At 47.7% G+C, this 22,151-nt stretch overlaps 2 protein-coding genes across 2 annotated transcripts; both read right to left on the bottom strand.

Annotated features, from left to right (window-relative positions):
- Positions 1-5,775: 5,775 nt before the first annotated feature.
- Positions 5,776-21,618, bottom strand: CORT (cortistatin). Its single transcript, XM_066375040.1, has 4 exons — positions 21,552-21,618; positions 12,565-12,631; positions 7,328-7,583; positions 5,776-6,206 (listed from the first exon to the last, which is right to left on the bottom strand). The coding sequence occupies exons 3-4, from the start codon at positions 7,472-7,474 to the stop codon at positions 5,985-5,987; spliced, it is 369 nt and encodes a 122-aa protein (XP_066231137.1). The 5' UTR covers positions 7,475-7,583; positions 12,565-12,631; positions 21,552-21,618; the 3' UTR covers positions 5,776-5,984.
- Positions 9,823-21,681, bottom strand: CENPS (centromere protein S). Its single transcript, XM_066375039.1, has 5 exons — positions 21,552-21,681; positions 16,812-16,935; positions 16,113-16,146; positions 12,565-12,631; positions 9,823-10,273 (listed from the first exon to the last, which is right to left on the bottom strand). Exons 1-5 carry the CDS (start codon positions 21,603-21,605, stop codon positions 10,133-10,135), a joined length of 420 nt encoding a protein of 139 aa, XP_066231136.1. The 5' UTR covers positions 21,606-21,681; the 3' UTR covers positions 9,823-10,132.
- Between the last annotated feature and the right edge of the window lie 470 nt (positions 21,682-22,151).

The raw sequence follows: 22,151 nt of genomic DNA, 5'->3' as shown, positions 1-22,151 counted from the left end.
GATCAAACTGGCAACCTCTGCCCTTCATGACACTCCAACCAACTGAACTATCCAGCCAGGGCTTACTTTTTTATTGATTGACAGACTGATTTTTAGAGAGACAGAGAGGAGGAGGGGAAAGGGGGGGAGGAGGAAAGGAAGCATTCGTTTATTGTCCCTCCTCAGTTATGTCATTTCATGCCTGAGCCGAGCTTGCTCAGCCAGGTTCAGTGACTTGTCTCATGTCCCAGGTAGGGGGGCCCAGGACTCAAAGGCATGGCTCCTGGTTCTAATTCCAGTGCTCCTTCCACTTGTATTTTCTTTTAGGCCCACACACTTGTCAATTCTACATCCAGATCACTGGTTTTGCTATGCCAAAGTAATAAGTTGGAGTAACTTCCACCAGAAAAAGCTTAACTATGTCCACAACATAATTGCAAAATATTCCTTCATTTTTTTAATTCATTTTAGAGAGGAAAGTGTGTGTGTGTGTGTGTGTGTGTGTAAGAGAGAGAGAGAGAGAGGGGAGGAGCAGGAAGCATCAACTCCCATATGTGCCTTGACCAGACAAGTGCAGGATTTTGAACCGGTAACCTCAGTGTTCCAAGTCAACACTTTATCCACTGTGCCACCACAGCTCAGGCTGCAAAATATTCTAACTGTAGTCATGGTCCTGGTAGAGGATGGAGTCGGTCAGCCTTGTAAACACTGTACAGTTAGCAAGATAAGAAGGAGGCTACAGCCTGACTAGGCAGTGGCACAGTGGATGGAGCGTCGGACTGGGATGCAGAGGACCCAGGTTCAAGACCCCGAGATTGCCAGCTTGAGTGCGGGCTCATCTGGTTTAAGCAAAGCTCACCAGCTTGGACCCAAGGTCACTGGCTCAAGCAAGGGGTTACTCGGTCTGCTGAAGGCCTGCGGTCAAGGCACATGAGAAAGCAATCAGTGAACAACTAAGGTGTCGCAACGAAAAACTAATGATTGATGTTTCTCATCTCTCTTCGTTCCTGTCTGTCTGTCCCTATCTGTCCCTCTCTGTGACTCTCTCTCTGTCTCTGTAAAATAAATAAATAATAAAATCTCTTTTAAAAAAAAAAAAGGAGGTTACAGAAGGCCATCTCTAGTCACCAAGCCTATCAATATCTCCATCTTTCTCCACTGAATTAAAAAATGTTTTTCTTAAATTATTTTTGTCAAATACACAGCAGAGCTTTAGTTGACTAGCCTGGCTGCTGGTATTCTGCACTTGAAACAAACTCACCAAGCATCTTGGCTCATAGGATGATGGGAAAGGTACCCCGGGTTTGGAGTGCGACACAACCCACGCTCAGTTTAACCTTTTGGGACCTTAGTTTCCAAACAATGTAAGGTGAGCATAAGGCCCCAAGGTTAAAAGAATTAAATGATGTGTGAGAAGGCGCACAGCCTCTAGCATAGCAGATGACAGAGTGGGTCCCTTTCATTTCCCGGGGAACAGGGAGATGAGGGTGGGAAAAAGGTAAGGATGTGTCCTTAGGAGGCATGCCCATCTCTGGGTCTCTAGGACAAAGACCTTAGTCTACAAACTGGAGCACAAATGTGCAGTGAGGGCCATTGCAAACACATTACATTGCCCCCGGTAACTATTACCTTCCCTCCACCTCGGTGCCTCCGGGCCTTCTCAGATACCACAGCAGCAGCACAGCAATCTGTCTAAAAATAGGAGCGAGAGCATGTGCCTGTTCTCCCAGCAGGAGAAAAGAATGGCAGAGAAGGCAGCTGCGACTGATGAACTCCACATTAGCCATATTCCTTTCTTTTCGACTCAAGTCAAATGTCGGTCCCCATTAGGCAATTGGCTCTGACAGGAGCTGTGCTAATTACCACTTACCAACCTTTAATTTCTGGGTAAAAGCGAAAGGAAAAAACTAATGGATTTTTCATTTTCCAGAGAGAAGGGAATAACATAATAGTTGTCTGCAAAAAGGGAAAAGAAAAAAAACAACCCTGCATTAATACAAGAATTATTAGTGTGCCTTTGCTAACCAGATAGGTTAGCTATTTAATTTCCTTTTTGTTGTTGTTGTTTTTTTTTGTTTGGGGTTTTTCAACATTTTATCTGTAGAGTTTTGTCTTAAATTACTTTGTTCATGTTTTTTATTATGGTCATGTTTTTTATTACTTGAGGTTTTTACGGACCTTGAAAATGTTCTAGTCTGAACACCATCCACTGCCTGAATCCTCTACACAGCTGACTGTGGGGTCCTCCGTCCTATTTGAAAGCTTCCAATGAGGGGACTTAGACTCATTCCCCAGGAGGTACACTGAATTTTCAGATTGCAAGTTGGGTATTTGCTTGAATTACATTGGGTAACACTTGCATAATTACATGAAAGTAAACCAACAGGTTAATGCAAAGACGCTGGATTTTCCTCAGTGTTTTCCAGTACCTATTACAAGAACTATAACCAAAAAATTCTAGCTTTTCTCCAGTTTGTAATTATTTTAACAAGACAAACACACGTGTTTTGACCAGGCGGTGGTGCAGTAGATGGAGCATCAGACTGGGATGCAAAGGACCCACGTTCCAAACCCTGAGGTTGCCAGCTTGAGCGCAGGCTCATCTGGTTTGAGCAAGGCTCACGAGCTTGAGCTCAAGGTTGCTGGCTTGAGGAAGGGGTCACTTGGTCTGCTGCAGCCCCCCCCCCCCCCGTCAAGGCACATATGAGAAAGCAATCAATGAACAACTAAGGTGCTACAACAAATAATTGATGCTTCTTATCACTCTCCCTTCCTATCTGTCCCCATCTGTCCATCTCTCTCTTTCTGTCTCTATCTCTGTCACACATACATAAAAAAAAAAAAAAAAAAGACAAACACATGTATTTTTGACCACAGGACTAAAAGGCTAAATTAGCATTTTTGTCAGGGTTCAGAAAAACAAAATAGTGGGTGGCTCGGCTAGTCCTTTGCCTCTTCCTTTCTAGCCTAGAAACAGAAGTTTCCTTTCTATTACCTAAGCTGCTTTTCCTCTCCTGACTTTGACTTGTTCAAAATGGAATCCCTATCTCCACGGAAGAAGCTACTCCCATTCAATGTGGTCTATCCCTTTAGCCGGTGGTTAATTACCTCCCGTGAGCTTACTGCCCCGTTTCCTACAGCCTGGGACGGTTTGCTCTCAGCCCTGAAATATGAATAGCGGGAAGGGATTTCTGCCGAATGCTTGTCACAATTCTTCCTCAGCAGTTAAGGATCTATTCTGATCCTAAGTGCTGAAAATAGACACAAGAAAATGAATTAGACGCTGTCCAGGTGCTGACATCCCAGCTCTACACACTGGACGACATTGAACTCCATAGAAAGGTAGACTTTAAAGTCCACCAAAAACCCGATGGTAGGAAATTACCCTAATTACCCATGTTACTCTAATTTATTAACCATGAGCATATTAATCTCGTCTAACATGCAGTCCATGTCGGTTAACATTGTATTAATTCCCCCGAACTAGGGTAGGCTGAGACATGATGGATTGCCTGGCAGAATCATTAGTGTAGCCTCATTATCCTTCAGATGTTACTTAGTTCAAACTTAACATCCCAATCTTAAGGACTGGGTACATGTGACCTCCGTCGAAACTGAACAATGGCTGTGCTTTTCTTCTAGAAAAAGTGTTCGAGTTCTGAAGGTTAGCTGCGCTTTCGGGCAGACCTCTTCCTCCAGCACGCTGACCCAATTACCAGTCTCCTAAAGCTGCTGTCTTTGGCAATGTGGATACTATGAAGGTTCTTCTATCACATTATCCTTTTACTCGGCTAGTAATTATGGATATGAGCTCAGCTTGGCGGAAAACAGAACAGAACGGTCAGCAGTCAGACTCCATGAGACTATCCGCCACCCTGGCCCCAGAGCCAGAGAAGAGAGTATCAGTGTCCTCCAGCCGGCCTTTGCCTGTTTGCCCAATATTAGGCCTGACCCTCAGAAACTTTCCGTAACTCCAGGTATGAATCTCTGAGTTTAGCAGCTAAAAACCTCACCACGTTGGTTAGAGCATCGTCCCGCTACACCAAAGTTGCGGGTTCAATCCCTGGTGAGGGCACATACAAGAATCAACCAATGAATGCATAAATAAGTGGAACAACAAAGTGATGTTTCTCTCCCTCTCCCTTCCTCTCTGTAAAATCAATAAATAGAAATTTGAAAATAATATTAAAAACCTCACCATGCAAGTTATCTTTTTAGCATCTGTGATTCAGAAGTTATAAACATGTATAATCAAGCAAGGATTTCAGTGTTATGGGGGAGAATCAAAAGTCTCATTAAGATTTTGAAACTAAGTGACTGGTTTATTCCTAACTTCATTTGAGCCGACGAAAATCCCGGTCCACATGGGGCTCAAGAGTTGTGCATTAAATCACAGAATAGGAATTCCCCCCATCCTTTAAACCAGGGGTAGTCAACCTTTTTATACCTACCACCCACTTTTGTATCTCTGTTAGTAGTAAAATTTTCTAACTGCCCACTGGTTCCACAGTAATGGTGATTTATAAAGTAGGGAAGTAACTTTACTTTATAAAATTTATAAAGCAGAGTTACAGCAAGTTAAAGCATATAATAATAATTACTTACCAAGTTCTTTATGTCGGATTTTCGCTAAATTTGGCAGAATCAATCTTTATAAAACAACTTACTATAGTTCAATCTTTTTTTTTTTTTTTTTTTTTTTTTTTTATTTTTCTGAAGCTGGAAACGGGGAGAGACAGTCAGACAGACTCCCTCATGCGCCCAACCAGGATCCACCCGGCACGCCCACCAGCGCTCTGCCCACCAGGGGCGATGCTCTGCCCCTCTGGGGCGTTGCTCTGTTGCGACCAGAGCCACTCTAGCGCCTGGGGCAGAGGCCAAGGAGCCATCCCCAGCACCTGGGCCATCATTGCTCCAATGGAGCCTCGGCTGCGGGAGGGGAAGAGAGAGACAGAGAGGAAGGAGAGGGGAAGGGGTGGGGAAGCAGATGGGCGCTTCTCCTGTGTGTCCTGGCCGGGAATCGAACCCGGGACTTCCGCACGCCAGGCCGACGCTCTACCACTGAGCCAATCGGTCAGGGCCTCAATCTATCTTTTTATTTATACTTTGGTTGCTCTGCTACTGCCCACCATGAAAGCTGGAACGCCCACTAGTGGGCAGTAGGGACCAGGTTGACTACCACTGCAGTTTAAACCATCACTCACGGTCACGTCTGTGGGAAATTATTGAGGAATGGGGAAATATAACAGTTATGTAATATGTATCAACACATATGCACCTGTCTCAAAACAAGGTCTGGATCCCATGACTGCAGGTCCTTGGGTCGGAAGTTGAGGCAGACAAGCTATATACAGCTGGGCAACGACACTGTTCACTGCTTTTGATTTGAAATAAACGTGAAGCACCTACCCATGAAAAGAATTCTAACAAATCATTAACTTACTAATCAAAAACTAGTGTGTGTGTAACAGCAGGTTCGAATATAACTTTTATGAACATGTCAGCAGGATATGTTTAACAGCATGGCATTTGTGTTTAATTTTTGCAAATCATGAAGAATAATCATTTTTCTCTTTGAGCAGTGTTAACACCTTGCTTTTAATAGTAGGAAACTATTTTTTAAGTTAGACAATCTATGTCAATATAAACTGAAATAAGATGTTATCCTGAACTCCTAAATATGTAGCCTTTAGCTATTTTAAATCAAAGAAGGGAAGACAAGGCCAGACAACTGCCAAGCACATTATGAAGGCGGAGGGAAAGCCCCGTGATCACCCCGAGTACAATAGAGCAAAACCCACAACCATCTATCAAAAGTATTCACTTTGCATTCCAGATTACTCAAGACACTCCTTGTTGGGCGTGGCGAGTTTAAACAAAAAATACTTTTCAAATTACACAGGAAAGAGAAGACAACTGCATAAAGAAGAAAGGTCACGGCTGCTTTATACATTTTATTTGGCTCCCTCGTTACATTTCCTTGCAGAGTCCTCGTAGGTCGAGTTTTACTTGCAGGAGGAGAAGGTCTTCCAGAAGAAGTTCTTGCAGGGCGCTTTATCTGGGCGTGTGGCCTGCTGAGGGGGCGGGCCTTCCTGCCGTTTGGACACGCCCCTGGCTTGCCCTCCTGGGAAGGGTACTGCATTGGCCTGGGAGGAGGTCCACTGGTACCACCAAGCCAGGAAAGGCAACAAGCTGTTTTTCTTTACTTCTGCCACTTCCTGCATATGCTTTTACAGAGAAACAGAGGACAAAGAAATCAACCATCTGGTTCAGCCAGCCTTAATTCCTTCAACAACAACAAAACAAAACAAAACAAAACGCCCCAGAACAATAAATCACACATCCATTCAAAGGATGAGAAAGTTAAAGGAACACCTTAAATGGCATTGCTCTAATCAGAGAAAAGGAAAAGTTGAGAATTTTCAATCAGGGAAGGAAAAAGACTGTGTTTATTTTGCCCATAACTTTTTTTTTAATGTTTATTTTATGGATTTTAGAGAGAGGAAGGGGGGGAGAGAGAGAGAGAGAGAGACAGGAACATTTATCTGTTCCCGTATCTGCCCTGACCGGGGATCGAACCAGCAACCTCTGCATCTCAATTTTGCCCATAATCTTTGTCGAGGTCCTTAGTCTAAAAAAGTCAGGAGATCTATCATTTTCCCTGATAAGTGACTGGCAGCTAAGAAGCCCCAGGGTGGCTCAGGCTAATTGAGCACGGGTTTTCCCATCTCTGGTCTTACTCCCGGCTGTTCACAAATTGCTTAAGACAGATCAGATTGAGATATTATATTCCGGTCTTTCAAACTCCTTAGAAAGCTTCTAGGAGCAGTTATCTGATGATAAATGACTTGTCTGAAACTCATCTCGTAATTTCAGAGAAAAATCCATTTTTAATGGTCAACTTTATGTACTCTTCTTGGAACTTTTTCAAAATGGAAAAAAAAGAAAAATAGATAAATCACCTCATGAAGTCACGAGTTCTCACAATGAAACCCAGGCCAGTGAGAAGGCGTGCTATGTATACAAATCAGGATGCTAGAAGTGCGTGTGTAAGGCGCACTGCAGTGAGCTCCATGATGGCACAGCAACAGACTGACTGGTACGACCCCATCACGTTCAAAGACCGGCAGACAGAGGCTGCCAGCAAGCAGCTCCACCCGAGTTCCAGAACTTTCTAACATCGCAGGCTGGGTCAACGAAAGGAAAACAGGAATGGGAACACTATAAAGGAGCACTCTGAAGTTCCCTGTCCTGCTCGCGTGGCCACAGGGATGCTGGGGAGGCCACAGGCATGGCCAAATAGGCCAGGCAGACAGCCAGAGAGTGGGCCGAGGCGGGGACTACTCACCCCGCTGCGGCTGTCGTGGCCACCGAGGCCACGCTCCAGGGGAAGGGCCGCGCTGGCCCCGGAGAGCAACAGCAGCAGCAGCAGTAGCAGGGGCGGCGGCATCCTGCGGGCGGACCGGCACTCCTCGCTGGCTCTGCGGTTGCTCATCGTTCTCGGCCTCCCTGGAATCAGTGTTTTGTGGACGTGGGTCCCTTCTTTGGAGACTTGCGGGGAGGGGGTTTAGCTCCACCTGCAGCTGGTTCTTTTGTCTGCACACCTGTGTAATCCGGGCAATCAGGGCCCACAAAAGCGCTTCTGGACGGGACCTAGCCCTTCATTGAAGTCGCAGGTCTCCGCCTGCGTTCTGAGCAGACCTGTTCTTCCTTGGCAGTTCGTGTGTACCGCTTCTGAAGGAGCCCCGCTGCCCTGCAATCACGCCTATTGAGAGCAGGAAGCATGGCAACGAACCCAGTGATTTCAGTTACGAATTCAGCCTCGGATAATAGGGAGCTTACAGTCGGAAACTCTGCCTGTGGCAGAGCGTGACGGCAGCTGCTAGGGACGGAGGAAAGCAGGGGGCAAGGGGAGCCGCTGCGAGCACCCCCTGGCCTCACAGCACCGCGAGGACGTCCGGAGGGACCTTTCCCCGGCCCGGCTGGGTGGGCCCTGTTCTGCTGCCCAGGCCTTCTCACTGCCATGTGAACCCGAACCGCCTTACTAAACCCAAGGTGAAAATGCAGATCCTGCTGCGGGGCGGGGAGGAGCCAAGGTCCCCGCCATTCTAACGCGTCGCCTGGGGGACACTGACACCAGAGCAGCCAGGCGCAAGTCCAGCGTCTCTCAAAATGCTCACTAGTGGGTCATACACGAGCACTTTTTAAAAATGAAACCGAAATGAAGAGTGCATCACAAGGAGGAAGGATAACACTGTTTCTTTTGTGTGAGTGGCAGGTGTAAAACATACTGCTCACTGAAGGGCCTGCCCCTGTGCAGTTCCTGGGCTTCCTCTCCTGAGGATGGCACCACCACTAAGTGCAGACCAGGACGTCCTCTGTGCCACCTCCCGGCTTCTCCTCACAGGTCCCACTTGCAGAATCACACATACAAACAAATGCACAGCCCTTCTGCCCCCAACTGGGAGAGCTACCAACATCGGCAGCGCCTGCCTCAAACCTACTAGAGGCCAGGTTCTCAGTGGAGGTAGAGCGGCCAGCAAACTGACAGCTCTTTTCAGGCGTGAACGTGACATGTTCAGGTGTGCAAAGGCCTGGTTCACGTTCCCTCACAGGGTAAGTTCCATCTTAGATTTCGTCTCATCACAGGGTGACCGTTCACGATTCTAGGTAAAATCGCCCAGGCCTGAGGACTCACGGCTCACACAATGCACGTTGCCCAATATCGCCCCCACAAATGGTATTACAATTTTGGATATATTTGCAGATGAGAAAGTCATGGCGGCTCAGCCAGCGTCTGATATCCTTAGTATGTTCTGCAGATTTTATCTGATGGCCTCATTAAACGTTCCCGGCACCTCACATGGACAAAGGACCCGCGCCACCCACCCGACAGCACCGTGACGGCCTCACCAAGGACAGGGCACATACCCCACAAATGAAAGTTCAGTCCATTTCAGTGCGGTACGTGTGACAAGGAGGGTCGTCTGAGGGAGGCTTTGTGTTCTCTTGTTCCTGGCTGTTTTCAAGGCAGGGGCAGCATTTCTTAGGTGAGGGCTCGAATAAAATCCTGGCTCTGCCATTTCATTGAACTCTGTGCCGTTTCCTCGTCTATTAAATGGGGGTAAGAGAACAGTGCCTGCCCCACAGAACTGTCGTCCGAACCCAGGAAGACCACATAAAACGCCCAGCACAAGTGGAATACACGTTACACCTGTTCCTGAGATGTCCTCAGCCCCACTCCCCCCACAGTGTAAAGAAGAGCTCCTCCCTATGGACCCTGGAGACCCCTAGTCCAGGTCTCTGACATGTCTGGCATTGTCACAGAGCAGGTTTCCCTCTCAAGCAAAACAGCTTCCTGGCAGAGCTGCAGTTTAATCACAGAACAGCCTGAGGAAAACCTCATCAGCTGTGTTTCTAGGGGCCATCACCTTTCAGAGTGAAGAGGACCATTCCCCAACACCAACCTTTTTATCTGGTGATCACAAGTGACATAGGTTTAAAACCACTGGTTATCAAAAGAACTAAGTAAATATAGTGTTATTCATCTTTCAGGAATTGTCAGCCTGAAAAACTATATGAAAGAATAAAGAGCCTGACCTGTGGTGGCGCAGTGGATAAAGCGTCCACCTGGAAATGCTGAGGTCGCTGGTTCAAAACCCTGGGCTTGCCTGGTCAAGGCACATATGGGAGTTGATGCTTCCAGCTCCTCCCCCCTTCTCTCTCTCTCTGTCTCTCCTTTCTCTCTCTCTCTCTCTCTCTGTCTCTCCCTCTCCTCTCTAAAATGAATAAATAAAAAATTAAAAAAGAATAAATAACGATGATTTTTGCTTGGAAAAAAAATTAACCACATTTAACTGTGAACACAATTTTATTAACTGCAATAGACATAACTTCCCATATACACTGTTCAAACACAAGCCTCTTCCACATGCTTCAGTAAGACATGGGAATATTTTACTTAAGAGTGTCCAGTTCTCCAGCTCTTGCAGTCAAGGACTTGGGAGAATACAGCACAGAAAGCCTCCCTGCCACCCCCCCCCCCTTATTTTCAATCCCCACTTTTCCCTTCAGATCCTCTCCGTAGCCACATGCGTCTGCGGTGGCTCCATCTGCTGAGGGCTGTGTCCCCACCACGGGGGGCAGGGGCTGCTCAGTTCTCACTCTCCCCTCCACCAGCCTCTGCCGGCCCCGCTGAATCTTTGTTTTCATGCTCTAGCCTCTGTTTCTTCTTTGCTTTTCGTTCGATGTTAAACTGAGCAATCTCTTCATTTTTCTCCGTGATGTATTTTTGCTACAAAAAATTTTTTTAATTTGTATTTTTATCTCATGGTAAAGCCATCTTGTAAGCCTAGGAGAAAAACAAATCCACACCCTTTACCAAACACTCCCACACAAAGAATTTGAGTGGAAGAGCCTGGGTCACATGCCTTAGAATGAACTAGAGCTTGATTTTTTTCCTGGTAGCTGGAATCAACTACAAGTCAACTAACCGCTGCTCACATATGCTACCAAACAGGAAGGAGTTTTCTGAGTAATCAATGAATTAAACTTTGGAGCTTGCAGAAGGCATGCCAATCACAAATATACTTTACAAAGTATAAATCTGATCACTATCCCCTTGAATTTATCCAACTAAAAATTATTGAGCAACTACTACGTAGCACATACTAGGGACACAAGGTAAATAAGACATGGTCCGTGCCTTTAGGGAGCATTTTGTCAAAGTCACAAATTAAACTGTGTGTCTTCATTAATAAGTTTCTGTCAGATGAGAAAAAATAAGAGCCCAAAATAAAAGCAGTATTCTGAAGTAAACAAATACACAATTAGCAGATAACTTTTCAAAAATACTCTAGGAGGCCTGACCAGGTGGTGGCGCAGTAGATAGAGCGTCAGACTGGGATGCGGAAGGACCCAGGTTCGAGACCCCGAGGTCGCCAGCTTGAGCGCGGGTTCATCTGGCTTGAGCAAAAAAGCTCACCAGCTTGGACCCAAGGTCGCTGGCTCCAGCAAGGGGTTACTCGGTCTGCTGAAGGCCCATGGTCAAGGCACATATGAGAAAGCAATCAATGAACAACTAAGAAGTCGCAACGCGCAACGAAAAACGAATGATTGATGCTTCTCATCTCTCTCCGTTTCTGTCTGTCTGTCCCTGTCTATCTCTGCCTCTGTAAAAAACAAACAAACAAACAAACAAAAAAAAAAAACAAAAATACTCTAGGAGGATGTGCATGGACTATTCCTTTGCCAAAGGCAGAAACTGCTCACCGCGGCTGACCAAGTAACAGTTATGACAGAGAATTTACAAAGAGAGAACTCTTTTTCCCACCAATACGCAGTACTGCCAGCACCTTAGCTATTATACTTAGGGATCATATCACCCTTAACCTTGACTTAAACTTTGGAGAAAGGATGTTAGAAGAGCAAAGCCAAAACGAGCCTCGTAGAAACAGCACTATTTCAGGGTTAGAAGGTCAAGGTTTAACTGGCAACCAGAGAGCTTCAAATTTAACTTTGGAAAGTTACCAACTCTAGTTGCCTGGTCTGTAAAATTAGCTAATAAGTCATGTTGTTAAAAATCCCTGCCTGACCTGTGGTGGCGCAATGGATAAAGCATCAACCTGGAAGTGCTGAGATCACCGGTTCGAAACTGTGGGCTTGCTTGGCCAAAGCACATATGGGAGTTGATGCTTCCAGCTCCTCCCCCCTTCTCTTTCTCTCTCTTTCTTTTTCTCTCTCCCACCCCTCTTTCTCCTCTCTCACTAAAAATGAATAAATAAAATGTAAAAAGAATTTTTATTTAAAAAAAATTCTCATAGGGTGGTTGTTAGGTTTACATAATATAGGTTAAATGTCTATAAAAACCCCCTGTAATTGGTCAATTGCTATAGAAATTCATTCAACAATTACTTATTGAGCACTTATTGTGTGCCCAGCGCTATTCTAGGCACAGCCAATAGAGCAGAGAAGAGACAAAAAAAAAAAACCCGGCCCCTGTGGGGCTCACATTACAGCGAGGAACAGAAATTATTCTAATTGCTAGGGTCAGACTAAGTCAGGAAGTCTCACTGGTGTCCTAGATCTGCCATCGGCCACAGCCTCTAGGTTGGGATGATCACAGCATCACCTGTAAAACGAGGGCTTGGTCAAGATGACTTCTAGACTCCTCCGAAAAGCTGAGACTGTTTCCTATCCGTCCTGTGATACAGACAGACACTCCTTGCACATCTGGCCTCTCAGGAAGACTGTGGGCGCCACAATAAAACTCCCCCTATACACTCTAGCCGGTGACCCGTCTCTGACATCATGCTGTAAATGAAACATGGGACCAAAGTTTTAAGATATTACAAAAAGGCAAACTATGAAATCCAGAGAGTGCTGATTAGAAAATTTCAAATTGGCTTGGCAAGATCCATCTTAATGAAAGAAAGACTATAAATTACGGGCAGGTCTGAATGGTTCAACCATCTCTCGTTTTTAATGCAAGGTGCCCTGGGGAATCACTTCATGGTTGCAAGTGATTAATTGGGAATAATGTATTCTGATGGGAAAGGGGAGCGAAGAAGGAAATTCATCTCTCACCAGTGAATTACTCCTCCTGGCTAAGAGCTTCACGTCTTCCGTGTTAATTGTGCTTCTTTTCGCATGTCTGCAGGAAAGGGCAGAAACAATTCACCAAAATGTTTGGTATCAGTTAAAGTTTTGATGAAACACAAAAGTTCATGGTCAGACTTCAGGCTAGCAAGGATCTCTACATAGCCCATCTTTTCAGATTAAGGTTATTAAGCAACAGTGACACAAAAATGAATAAAGTGACTAGCCAAGACACCAATTAAATAAAGAGACTGAGAGAAAGGCAGAAGCCCATCTGTCCGCCTCCACTGAGGGCCAAGGGGGCCTAAAGATCACAAGCACAGCAACGAGTCAGAGGCACCAGGCCTTCTAAAGGAACTTGCCTGGTCACCATGGTCACAGCAAACACCACAGAAAAAGCAAGGTCACTGTATACCTTTAGAGAGAAGAGAAAACCATGCAGTCTTACAATATAAGGATCACCTCTGCTTAAAAGATACAGGAAATAGAAGAATAAAGAGAATGTCCAGGAGGCATGGCTTCACTCAGACCAAGATCCTGATGATACTCTCCAAGGGCTAACTTAGAGGAAGAAGCTTATATGCAGATGTCTCCTAATGTTCCACTTCCCAACAGGCGGTAATGCACTCCCTCAACAAGAGTCTGTTGAATTAAAGAAAAAAGCACACAGCCCTGGCCAGATAGCTCAGTTGGTTAGAGCAGTGTTTTTCAACTGCTGGTCCACGGATCAGTCCACCAGAAATTTTGTGCGGGCCCATGAAAGAGTTAACTATCCTGATGTATGAAGATTATAGACCCAATGATCTTAATCAAATTCACTTATGCCCAGCTGCCTGGCCTGTGATGGCACAGTGGATAGAACATTGACCTGGAACGCTGAGACCACCAGTTCAAAACCCTGGGCTTGCCTGGCCAAGGCACATATGACAACTAAAGTGAAACAACTATGAGTTGATACTTCTTGTTCTGCCCTTCTTCTCTGTAAAATCTCCTCTGTGTAAGATCAATAAATAAAATCTTTTAAAAAAATTTATAGCCGGGGCTGGCTAGCTCAGTCAGTTGGAGCTTCATCTGGCAGCACAGAGGTTGCTGGTTCGATCCCCGGTCTGGGCACATACAGGAACAGATCGATGTTCTGCACACCTGCGAACAGGGCAGAAGTGTGGCATCCCTCCCAGGGAGTGAAGGCCTCCGCCGCCTCCCCCAGAGAACAGCAGCTAGCAGCCTTCACACAGGATCTCTTATCTAGAAGATGATGCCCTGCCTTGTGGAATGCACAAAGTGACACTTGCACACCACTTTCCCCCAGGACCAAGGAAAGAAAATCAACATTTGAATGTAATTATAAAAATCCGAGGGCCCTGGCTGGATAGCTCAGTTTGTTAGAGCATCAACCCAATACACCAAGGTTACAGGTTCGACCCCTGGTCAGGGCACACACAGGAACAGATCAGTGTTTCTGTCTTTCTCTCTCTCTCTCTTCTCCTTCCTCTCACTCTAAAAATCAATAAATGAAAAAATAAAAAATAACCCAAAGGAACTCAAAGCTCAACAATTAAAATGCTAGGTATTTCTAATTCCATTTTTATTTCTAACATTTTTTGCAGAAGCATTTTAAAATGTTCACTGTCTTTTCCCACAGTGACCACAGAACTGGCAACAAGAAGTCACAACTGGCCTGACCTGTGGTGGCGCAGTGGGTAAAGCGTCGACCTGGAATGCTGAGGTCACTGGTTCAAAACGCTGGGCTTGCCTAGCTAAGGCACATATGGGAGTTGATGTTTTCTGCTCCTCCCCCTTTCTCTCTCTCTGTCTCTTTCTGTCTCCTCTCTCTAAAATGGATAAATAGGCCCTGGCCGGTTGGCTCAGTGGTAAAGCGTCGGCCTGGCGTGCAGAAGTTCCGGGTTCAATTCCCGGCCAGGGCACACAGGAGAAGCGCCCATCTGCTTCTCCACCCCTCCCCCTCTCCTTCCTCTCTATCTCTCTCTTCCCCTCCCGCAGCGAGGCTCCATTGGAGCAAAGATGGCCCAGGCGCTGGGGATGGCTCCTTGGCCTCTGCCCCAGGTGCTAGAGTGGCTCTGGTCACGGCAGAGCGACGCCCCGGACAGAGCATCCCCCCTGGTGGGCATGCTGGGTGGATCCCAGTCGGGTGCAAGCGGGAGCCTGTCTGACTGTCTATCCCCGTTTCCAGCTTCAGAAAAATACAAAAATAAATAAATTTAAAAAAAATAAAAAAATAAATAAAATGGATAAATAAAATCTAAAAAAAAAAAATTAATAAAGAAGTCACAACTGGGGCATGCATGCACTGCAGGCAGAGGCCAGAGAGGCTGACCAACACCTGGCAGTGCCCACAACAGTCCCCACCACAGCAAAGGATTGTGCCATCCACAGGGCAACAGTGCTGACATGGAGAAACCCTGCTCTTTAGTGGTAAAAGTTTACATTCAGATCAAATAATCATTTGCTATTCATTTACACCTTTGTGTCTCCCTTTGTAAAAAACAAACAAACAAAAAGTTATATTTTCAAAAAAGAAAGAAATGGCAAGTAAAGGTGGTCAGTGTGTGTCACAGGAGACACAGCACAGGTGGGGGACAACAGGCCACGCATAAGGGGCGACCGCCTGAACCAACAATGAACAGACCCTATGAGCTTTTGGTATCCCGTAATATTATCTCATCCCTTTTGGCCAAAGATGCTAACAGTTTTTAGGGACTCATCTACACAGGAACAGGAAAGATTTGGAGCCTGCCCTCTGAGAACCTGCTGCTTTAATTCATTCACAAATCTTCACCCTAGAAACCAAGAGCTGCTAAGAGCAAGGTGGGAAAAGTATGGGGTATGGGAGAGGCTGGCACCAAGTCAGAAGTGGCAGCAAATTAGAAAGCTTCAGCCCTTTCAGGCCTTAGTCATTCCGACTGCCTCATAAAAGCAATCCATCGCAATTGTTTCCAATTACCTGAGGGACTAATTGAAGAGATGAGCATAAATCACCTGTAAAAACTGAAGCTCTACCAGCTGAAAGCAAATCGCCCACTTTTCAAGGAGTGCACCTCTAGCTCTGAACAAACGTGGCGAATGCGAGCCCGATGTGGACGTGGACTCGTGCTGTCATTATGCGGCCACCTGCCAGCAATCACCGCTGGGCTCAGTGCAGCCCAGCTCCCGGGGGTGCAGGGACCAGGCCCTCGCATCACACCATCCCGCAGAAATGGTCTTAAAAGCACACACGCTGCGCACATTCAGAGTCCTAGAGACATGATTCGTGCCTTTTTAACCTGGAACTGAATAACGTCAGTTCTCTTAACAAACTACTTGCAAAACTTCAAAAAAATGTCAAATCAAGTCTGAATGGATATGATTACAGCAGATGTTATATTCTTGTTGAATCGTGATGAGAGAGGAGCCTCCACAAAATACAAAAAAGAAAAAAAAAATGAATAGCTCCAGCTCTCCTGAAATATCCCACCAGATGGAGAGAATCAATAGAATGTAAACAGACACAGCAGCAGATAATCAAGTTCTTTACTCACCTTGCAAACATTTCAAGGTCTTTGGCAAAATTCTCTGAAAAAGAAAAAGAAATGTGCTTCAGTCACCTTCATCTCGGTCTTATTTCGGGAGGAGGAAAAGTGACATCTTAGTTTCTACCGTGGGTAGTGAGATACAGCAAACCCTTTACAAGGCGAGGGGAGGCCCCTCAGGCCGCCATAGTCCTATGAATTCACTGCAACCTCTTCGTCCTTCCAACTGCCCTGTCCTTCTGGCGCCCTTGACCCTTCATTACAAGCTTCCTGGTAGTTGTGGCTACACCTTTCATTCCTGGAGATGATCCCTTAACTTCACATTTTGCTACAAGTTAGGGCTTGTGAGGTCATTAATTTCCTGTGAAGTCAAGCAAATATCCATGCCACAAGCTCAGCTGTCAAATAAACCATGGGTAATATAAAAATGTTATAAAGCAATGAAATAAAAAATTTAATGTCTAATGTTCCAGGCAGTTTAAAACACAATAAAAGTGCTAATGCCCAGTGTTAGTATAATAGAAAAAAATGATTCTTTCATAAAATATCCAGATCTGACAGCAAAGAAAAGAACTGTTTGGTGAACAGTGTCCAGGGTAACGCTGTATCTGGTGGTGACACACTCCTCAGCACCCACCCACACGTTTCCTCCAGGCAAGATCAGCCTTAGGACTCTGATACACAAGCAGGGAGGCCAGGGTTTCATACCACACTGTCGGAACGTGACCTCCGAAATCGCCGCGATGGTCTGTCTACTGAACTGCACCCCCTGGTCCGAGGCGACCTCCTCACAAAGACAGCCCACAGTGTAGTGGACGGCAGCCTTCAGCCTCTGAAGCAAAAGCAAAACACTGCTTGGGGAGGTTGCAGTAAGAGCTATTCACAGCTTAAAGAACTAAGACCAAAAAGAGGGTCCGCTCAGCCCAATTCCTGCAGCACTTTGCATAATGGCTCCGTGACTTTTCAAGTATACTAATAAATTAATGAGGCCCTCTGGATTGTGACTTGTAGAAACATTACTTCCCAGTTAATGGTTATGATTTAGGTCAAGTAAAGATAAAGAATTGCTATGGCAGGTCAGGGGGGAGAGGAGTCAGGTGGCACTTACAAAGTACCTGCGTGACTTGACTCAGTCTACAAACACACACCTAGTTCCTACTGAGTCAAGGCACAGGCGGGGCTTGGGGAACACAACGAAAAACCAGACAGGGATTATTTGCCTGGACAAGGGTTAATCAAGTAAATGAAAGAGGACCGCACCTCCCCCCCTGCAAGTCCCTGCAGCCCCACGCCTGCATGTGACAAAGGATGAGTGCTCAAGACAAGGCCGGAAAGGCTCACCAGGGCACGTCCGATGCTCCTTTGAGTGCTAGTTGGCTAGCTTCCCTCCAAGGAACCCTCACATGAGTGCTGGTTGGCTAGCTCCCCCCCCCCAGAGACCCTCACAGCTCCTCAGCCACCCTCTGCATACTGGAAAACACCTCTCTTCCCCACACAGAGGGGCAGAGAAGCAAAACAAGCTAAGCCAAGGTCTCTCTCCGTCTCCTGGCAACAAACTTGTGTCCGCTCCATCTCTGTGCTGGAGCCACAGCTGGGTGGGACACGGTGACAGCTGAACCCAAGACAGAGAGTGTTCACAGCAGGGGAGCTGCAAGAGTACAAGTCTAGAACCCCAGGGTCAGGGACAGGTAGGTAAGTGAGGCCTCTTCCTTCCTTAGTCTCAGACCTCACAAGACTAGGTAAACTGAGGTTTGGGGCGGAGGACACAAAGGGAGCATCGCCCTGGAAGGGATAAAGACTCTCCAAGGTTGCCCTGGCCAGAGAGCTCAGTTGGTTAGGGCATTATCCCAATACATAAAGGTTGCCGGTTCCATCCATTCCTGGTCAGGGCACATACAGAAACGGAGCAATGTTTCTCTCTTGCTCTCTCACTCAATCAACAAATCAAAAAAATGGGGGGGGGGTATCTTTTTTAGGTATCTGTGCGGTGGGGTCAAGGGTGAAAAAATGGGACAGGGATCCTTCTGAATGCTCCAAGCAGCTTTCTTTGTCCCGCCTCCTTCCCAGGCCCTGGAATGGGCTCAGAGCCTTCTTCAGTGCCAGACGTGGAGAGGCTAAATCACTACACTGTAAACTCAATGACAGGACCCCATCAGTTCTGTTCCGTACTGTCCATTGACTGCCAAGAACGGCTCCGCTGGAATGAATGATCCTCAGGCTGCACACCACTGCACAGATGAGGCTCCAATTTCTCAGCCCGGAAGGTGGGGAGGTATTAAAGGGGGTCCAATCGCCCTGGCCGGTTGGCTCAGCGGTAGAGCGTTGGCCTGGCGTGCGGGGGACCCGGGTTCGATTCCCGGCCAGGGCACATAGGAGAAGCGCCCATTTGCTTCTCCACCCCCACCCCCTCCTTCCTCTCTGTCTCTCTCTTCCCCTCCCGCAGCCAAGGCTCCATTGGAGCAAAGATGGCCCGGGTGCTGGGGATGGCTCCTTGGCCTCTGCCCCAGGCGCTAGAGTGGCTCTGGTCACCGCAGAGCAATGCCCCGGAGGGGCAGAGCATCGCCCCCCCCCTGGTGGGCAGAGCATCACCCCTGGTGGGCGTGCCGGGTGGATCCCGGTTGGGCGCATGCGGGAGTCTGTCCGACTGTCTCTCCCCGTTTCCAGCTTCAGAAAAATACAAAAAAAAAAAAAAAAAGGGGGTCCAATATATGATGACAGATGACCTGACTTTGGGTGGTGGGCACAGAATGCAATATACAGATGATGTAGCATAGAACTGTACACTTGAAACATATAATTTTATTAACCAATGTCACCCCAATAATTTTAATAATAAAATTAAAATTTTCTCAGCCCATCTTTGTGGTCTTATTCATTTAATCAGTAAGCATTTATTGTTTATTGACAACCAGGCTTGGTACCAGGGTCTCAGAATACGAAGAGAAAGGAGAACCCCTCATTTCCACAAGCTTCTCTCCCACTACACCTTTGCCATGAATGGACTCTTTAAAACCATCGGTGTCATGAAAGACAAGAGCGGGAAAACTGTTCCAGGGAATGAATACCAAAGGGACAGAACTACTGAATACAATGCATGATCCTTGATTGGGTCCTGGGTGAAGGGAAAAGACCACAAAAAGACAGCTCAGCCTGACCAAGCAGTGGCACAGTGGATAGACCATAGACCTCGGATGCTGAAAACCCAGGTTCAAAACCTGGAAGTCACTGGCTTGAGCGCGGGCTCATAAACATGACCCCATGGTCGCTGGCTCGAGCCCAAAGGTCACTGGCTTGAAGTCCGGGGCCGCTGGCTCAGCTGGAACCCCCAGTCATGGCACATATGAGAAATCAATCAATGAACAATTAAAATGCCGCAACTAAGAGTTGATGATGCTTCTCATCTCTCTCCCTTTCTGTCTGTCCCTCTCTCTATCTCTCTCACTTAAAAAAAAAAAAAAGGTAGCTCAGTTGGGACAAGGTTGTGGGTTTAATCACTGGTCAGGACAACAAATCAATGTCTCTCTTTCCCTCTCTCTCTCTAAAATCAATCAATAAATGAAACGTTTTTTTAAAAGACCATTAGCCTGGCCTGTGGTGGCACAGTGGATAGAGCGCCAACGTGGAATGCTGAGGTCCCAGTTCAAAACCTTGGGTTTGCCAGATCAAGACACATACAACAAGCAACCAAGGATCAGCTAGAGTGAAGCATCTACTTCTTGTTCCCTGCCCTTCTCTCTATAAAATCGATTAAAAAAAATTTTTTTTAAAAGACCACCAAAAGAAACACCTTTGGGACAACTGGGGAAATCTGAATACCAACGGAATGTTATCTAATGATAACAGAATTTAATTAATATTAAATTTTCTGAGTGTAATACCTGAGATTACATCAGAACATGTCCTTACTGTTGGGAGATGCATACTAAAGTATTAAGATGTGAAGGTGACCCTGGCCAGTTGGCTCAGTGGTAGAGCACAGCCTGGCGTGCAGGAGTCCCGGATTCGATTCCCGGCCAGGGCACACAGGAGAAGCGCCCATCTGCTTCTCCACCCCTCCCCCTCTCCTTCCTCTCTGTCTCTCTCTTCCCTCCAGCAGTCAAGGCTCCACTGGAGCAAAGTTGGCCCGGGCGCTGAGGATGGCTCTATGGCCTCTGCCTCAGGTGCTATAATGGCTCTGGTTGCAACAGAGCGACGCCCCAGAGGGACAGAACATCGCCCCCTGGTGGGCATGCCGGGTGGACCCCGGTCGGGCGCATGCGGGGAGTCTGTCTCACTGCCTCCCCGTTTCCAACTTCAGAAAAAAATAAAATAAAATAAATGTGAAGGTGAAATGTCAAGATACTTGCAATTAATTCTTAAGTAATTCAGATAAAAAGGAGCAAGAAAGCAAATACAGCAAAAAGTTAACAGCCAGTGACGAGATGAAGGGTCTCTGGGTGAGGAGGACACTAGTCTGGCAACTTTTCCTGAGGCTTCTCCAAATAAAAGGAAGGGGTGAGTAAAAGCATCCGAAATTCCTGCTCCGCGGGAAGGAAACCCCCGCGCACCGAGCTCACCCCCGTGTCCCTTCAGCAACTCCTCTCGGAGGCGGTCGCCGGTTCTGCCCGCACCTCCCTGCGGCGCCGTGCTCAGGACGCCGCCACTCCGCACTCCTTCCCGGGGCCGATGACAGGGAGGGAGTCCACCCACGGCCGCCCGACCGCCACTGATTCTTACTACTCCGGCTTTCCCCGTAAGGAAACTGGGTCTGGCCTGACAGGCCACCAAGACCTGTGGTGACAGTGGACCTGGAATGCTGAGGTCACCGGTTCAAAACCCTGGGCTTGCCTGGTCAAGGCACATATGGGAGTTGATGCTTCCTGCTCCTCCCCCTGTTCTATCTCTTTACCCCTCTCTCTCTATCTCTAAAAAGAAATAATGAAGAAAAAAAAAGGAAACCGGGTCTGGCAAAGCCAACGCCACCCTTCAAGCTGCGGCGCCGCAACGCGAACGCGACCCCCGAAGGGGTGGCCTCTGGCCTCGGACGGCGCGGAGCCCCGAGGCCGCCGCTTCCAGTGGCCAGTGTCAGGGCTCGGGCCACGCACCGGGCACGTGCCAAGCGCTTTGCCCGGATCCCTTAGTGCTCACGTCCCTCGCTCACAACCCTGTCCGAGAAGGGAGACTGAGGCTGTCTCAGGGCCCGAAGGCCAGCCGGGGCGGTCAGCCCCGCGCGCGCGCGCGCCGCCCTGCGAGGGGACTCTCTCCTCCCCGCGTTACCGTAGAAACCGCCTCGCAGCCCCCACCCTCCGCGCCCCCCGCGCGGCAGCCATGCGGGCGCATGCGCGGGCGCCCTCCGGCCCCGGGCGGCGGACACCCAGGCGAGGCCTGGCCAAGGACTCCGGGGTTTTCCTCTCTAGAAACTCCACGTCGTCCTCCCCCAGCCCTGGCCGGGACGCGGCTTTCCTGTACCTGCTCATAAGAGAACCGCTCCTGATCCTCAACTTCCTCTTCCACCGTCTCCATCACAACTGCCGACCCAGAACCGCCCACGGATGCACTAAGAAGGCGTCCGCGACGGCAGTCAGATTTTCCCGCCGAGGCGCCGGGCGACGGGCCGCGCGGAGGGACAAAGCTCGAAGCACCAAGCTACGTCGCGCGTGCACGCGTCCCCTGGCGGCCTCTCTGGGAAGGGACTTAGTCGTTGGTCTGCTGCACCTCCTCGGCTGCCAAACTCCCTATAGACCCCAGACCCAGCTCAGTGCCTGGCACAGTGGTTAACACCAGCGCTGGGAAAGAGTGTGTGTGTGCAAAATTGTTCCGCAATATTCTTTTTCTTTTTTTTTTTTTTTTTGTATTTTTCTGAAGTTGGATACGGGAAGGCAGACAGACTCCCGCATGCCCACCAGGGAGTGATGCTCTGCCCATCCAGGACGTCGCTCTGTTGCAACCAGAACCATTCTAGTGCCTGAGGCAGAGGCCATGCAGCCATCCTCAGCGCCCGGGCCAACTTTGCCTCAATGGAACCTTGGCTGCAGGAGGGGAAGAGAGAGACAGAGAGGAAGGAGAGGG

This window comes from Saccopteryx leptura, chromosome 3 (genome assembly GCF_036850995.1).
Source record: "Saccopteryx leptura isolate mSacLep1 chromosome 3, mSacLep1_pri_phased_curated, whole genome shotgun sequence".
Classification (NCBI taxonomy): Eukaryota; Metazoa; Chordata; class Mammalia; order Chiroptera; family Emballonuridae; genus Saccopteryx; species Saccopteryx leptura.
This window is presented reverse-complemented; position numbering and strand designations above follow the sequence as displayed.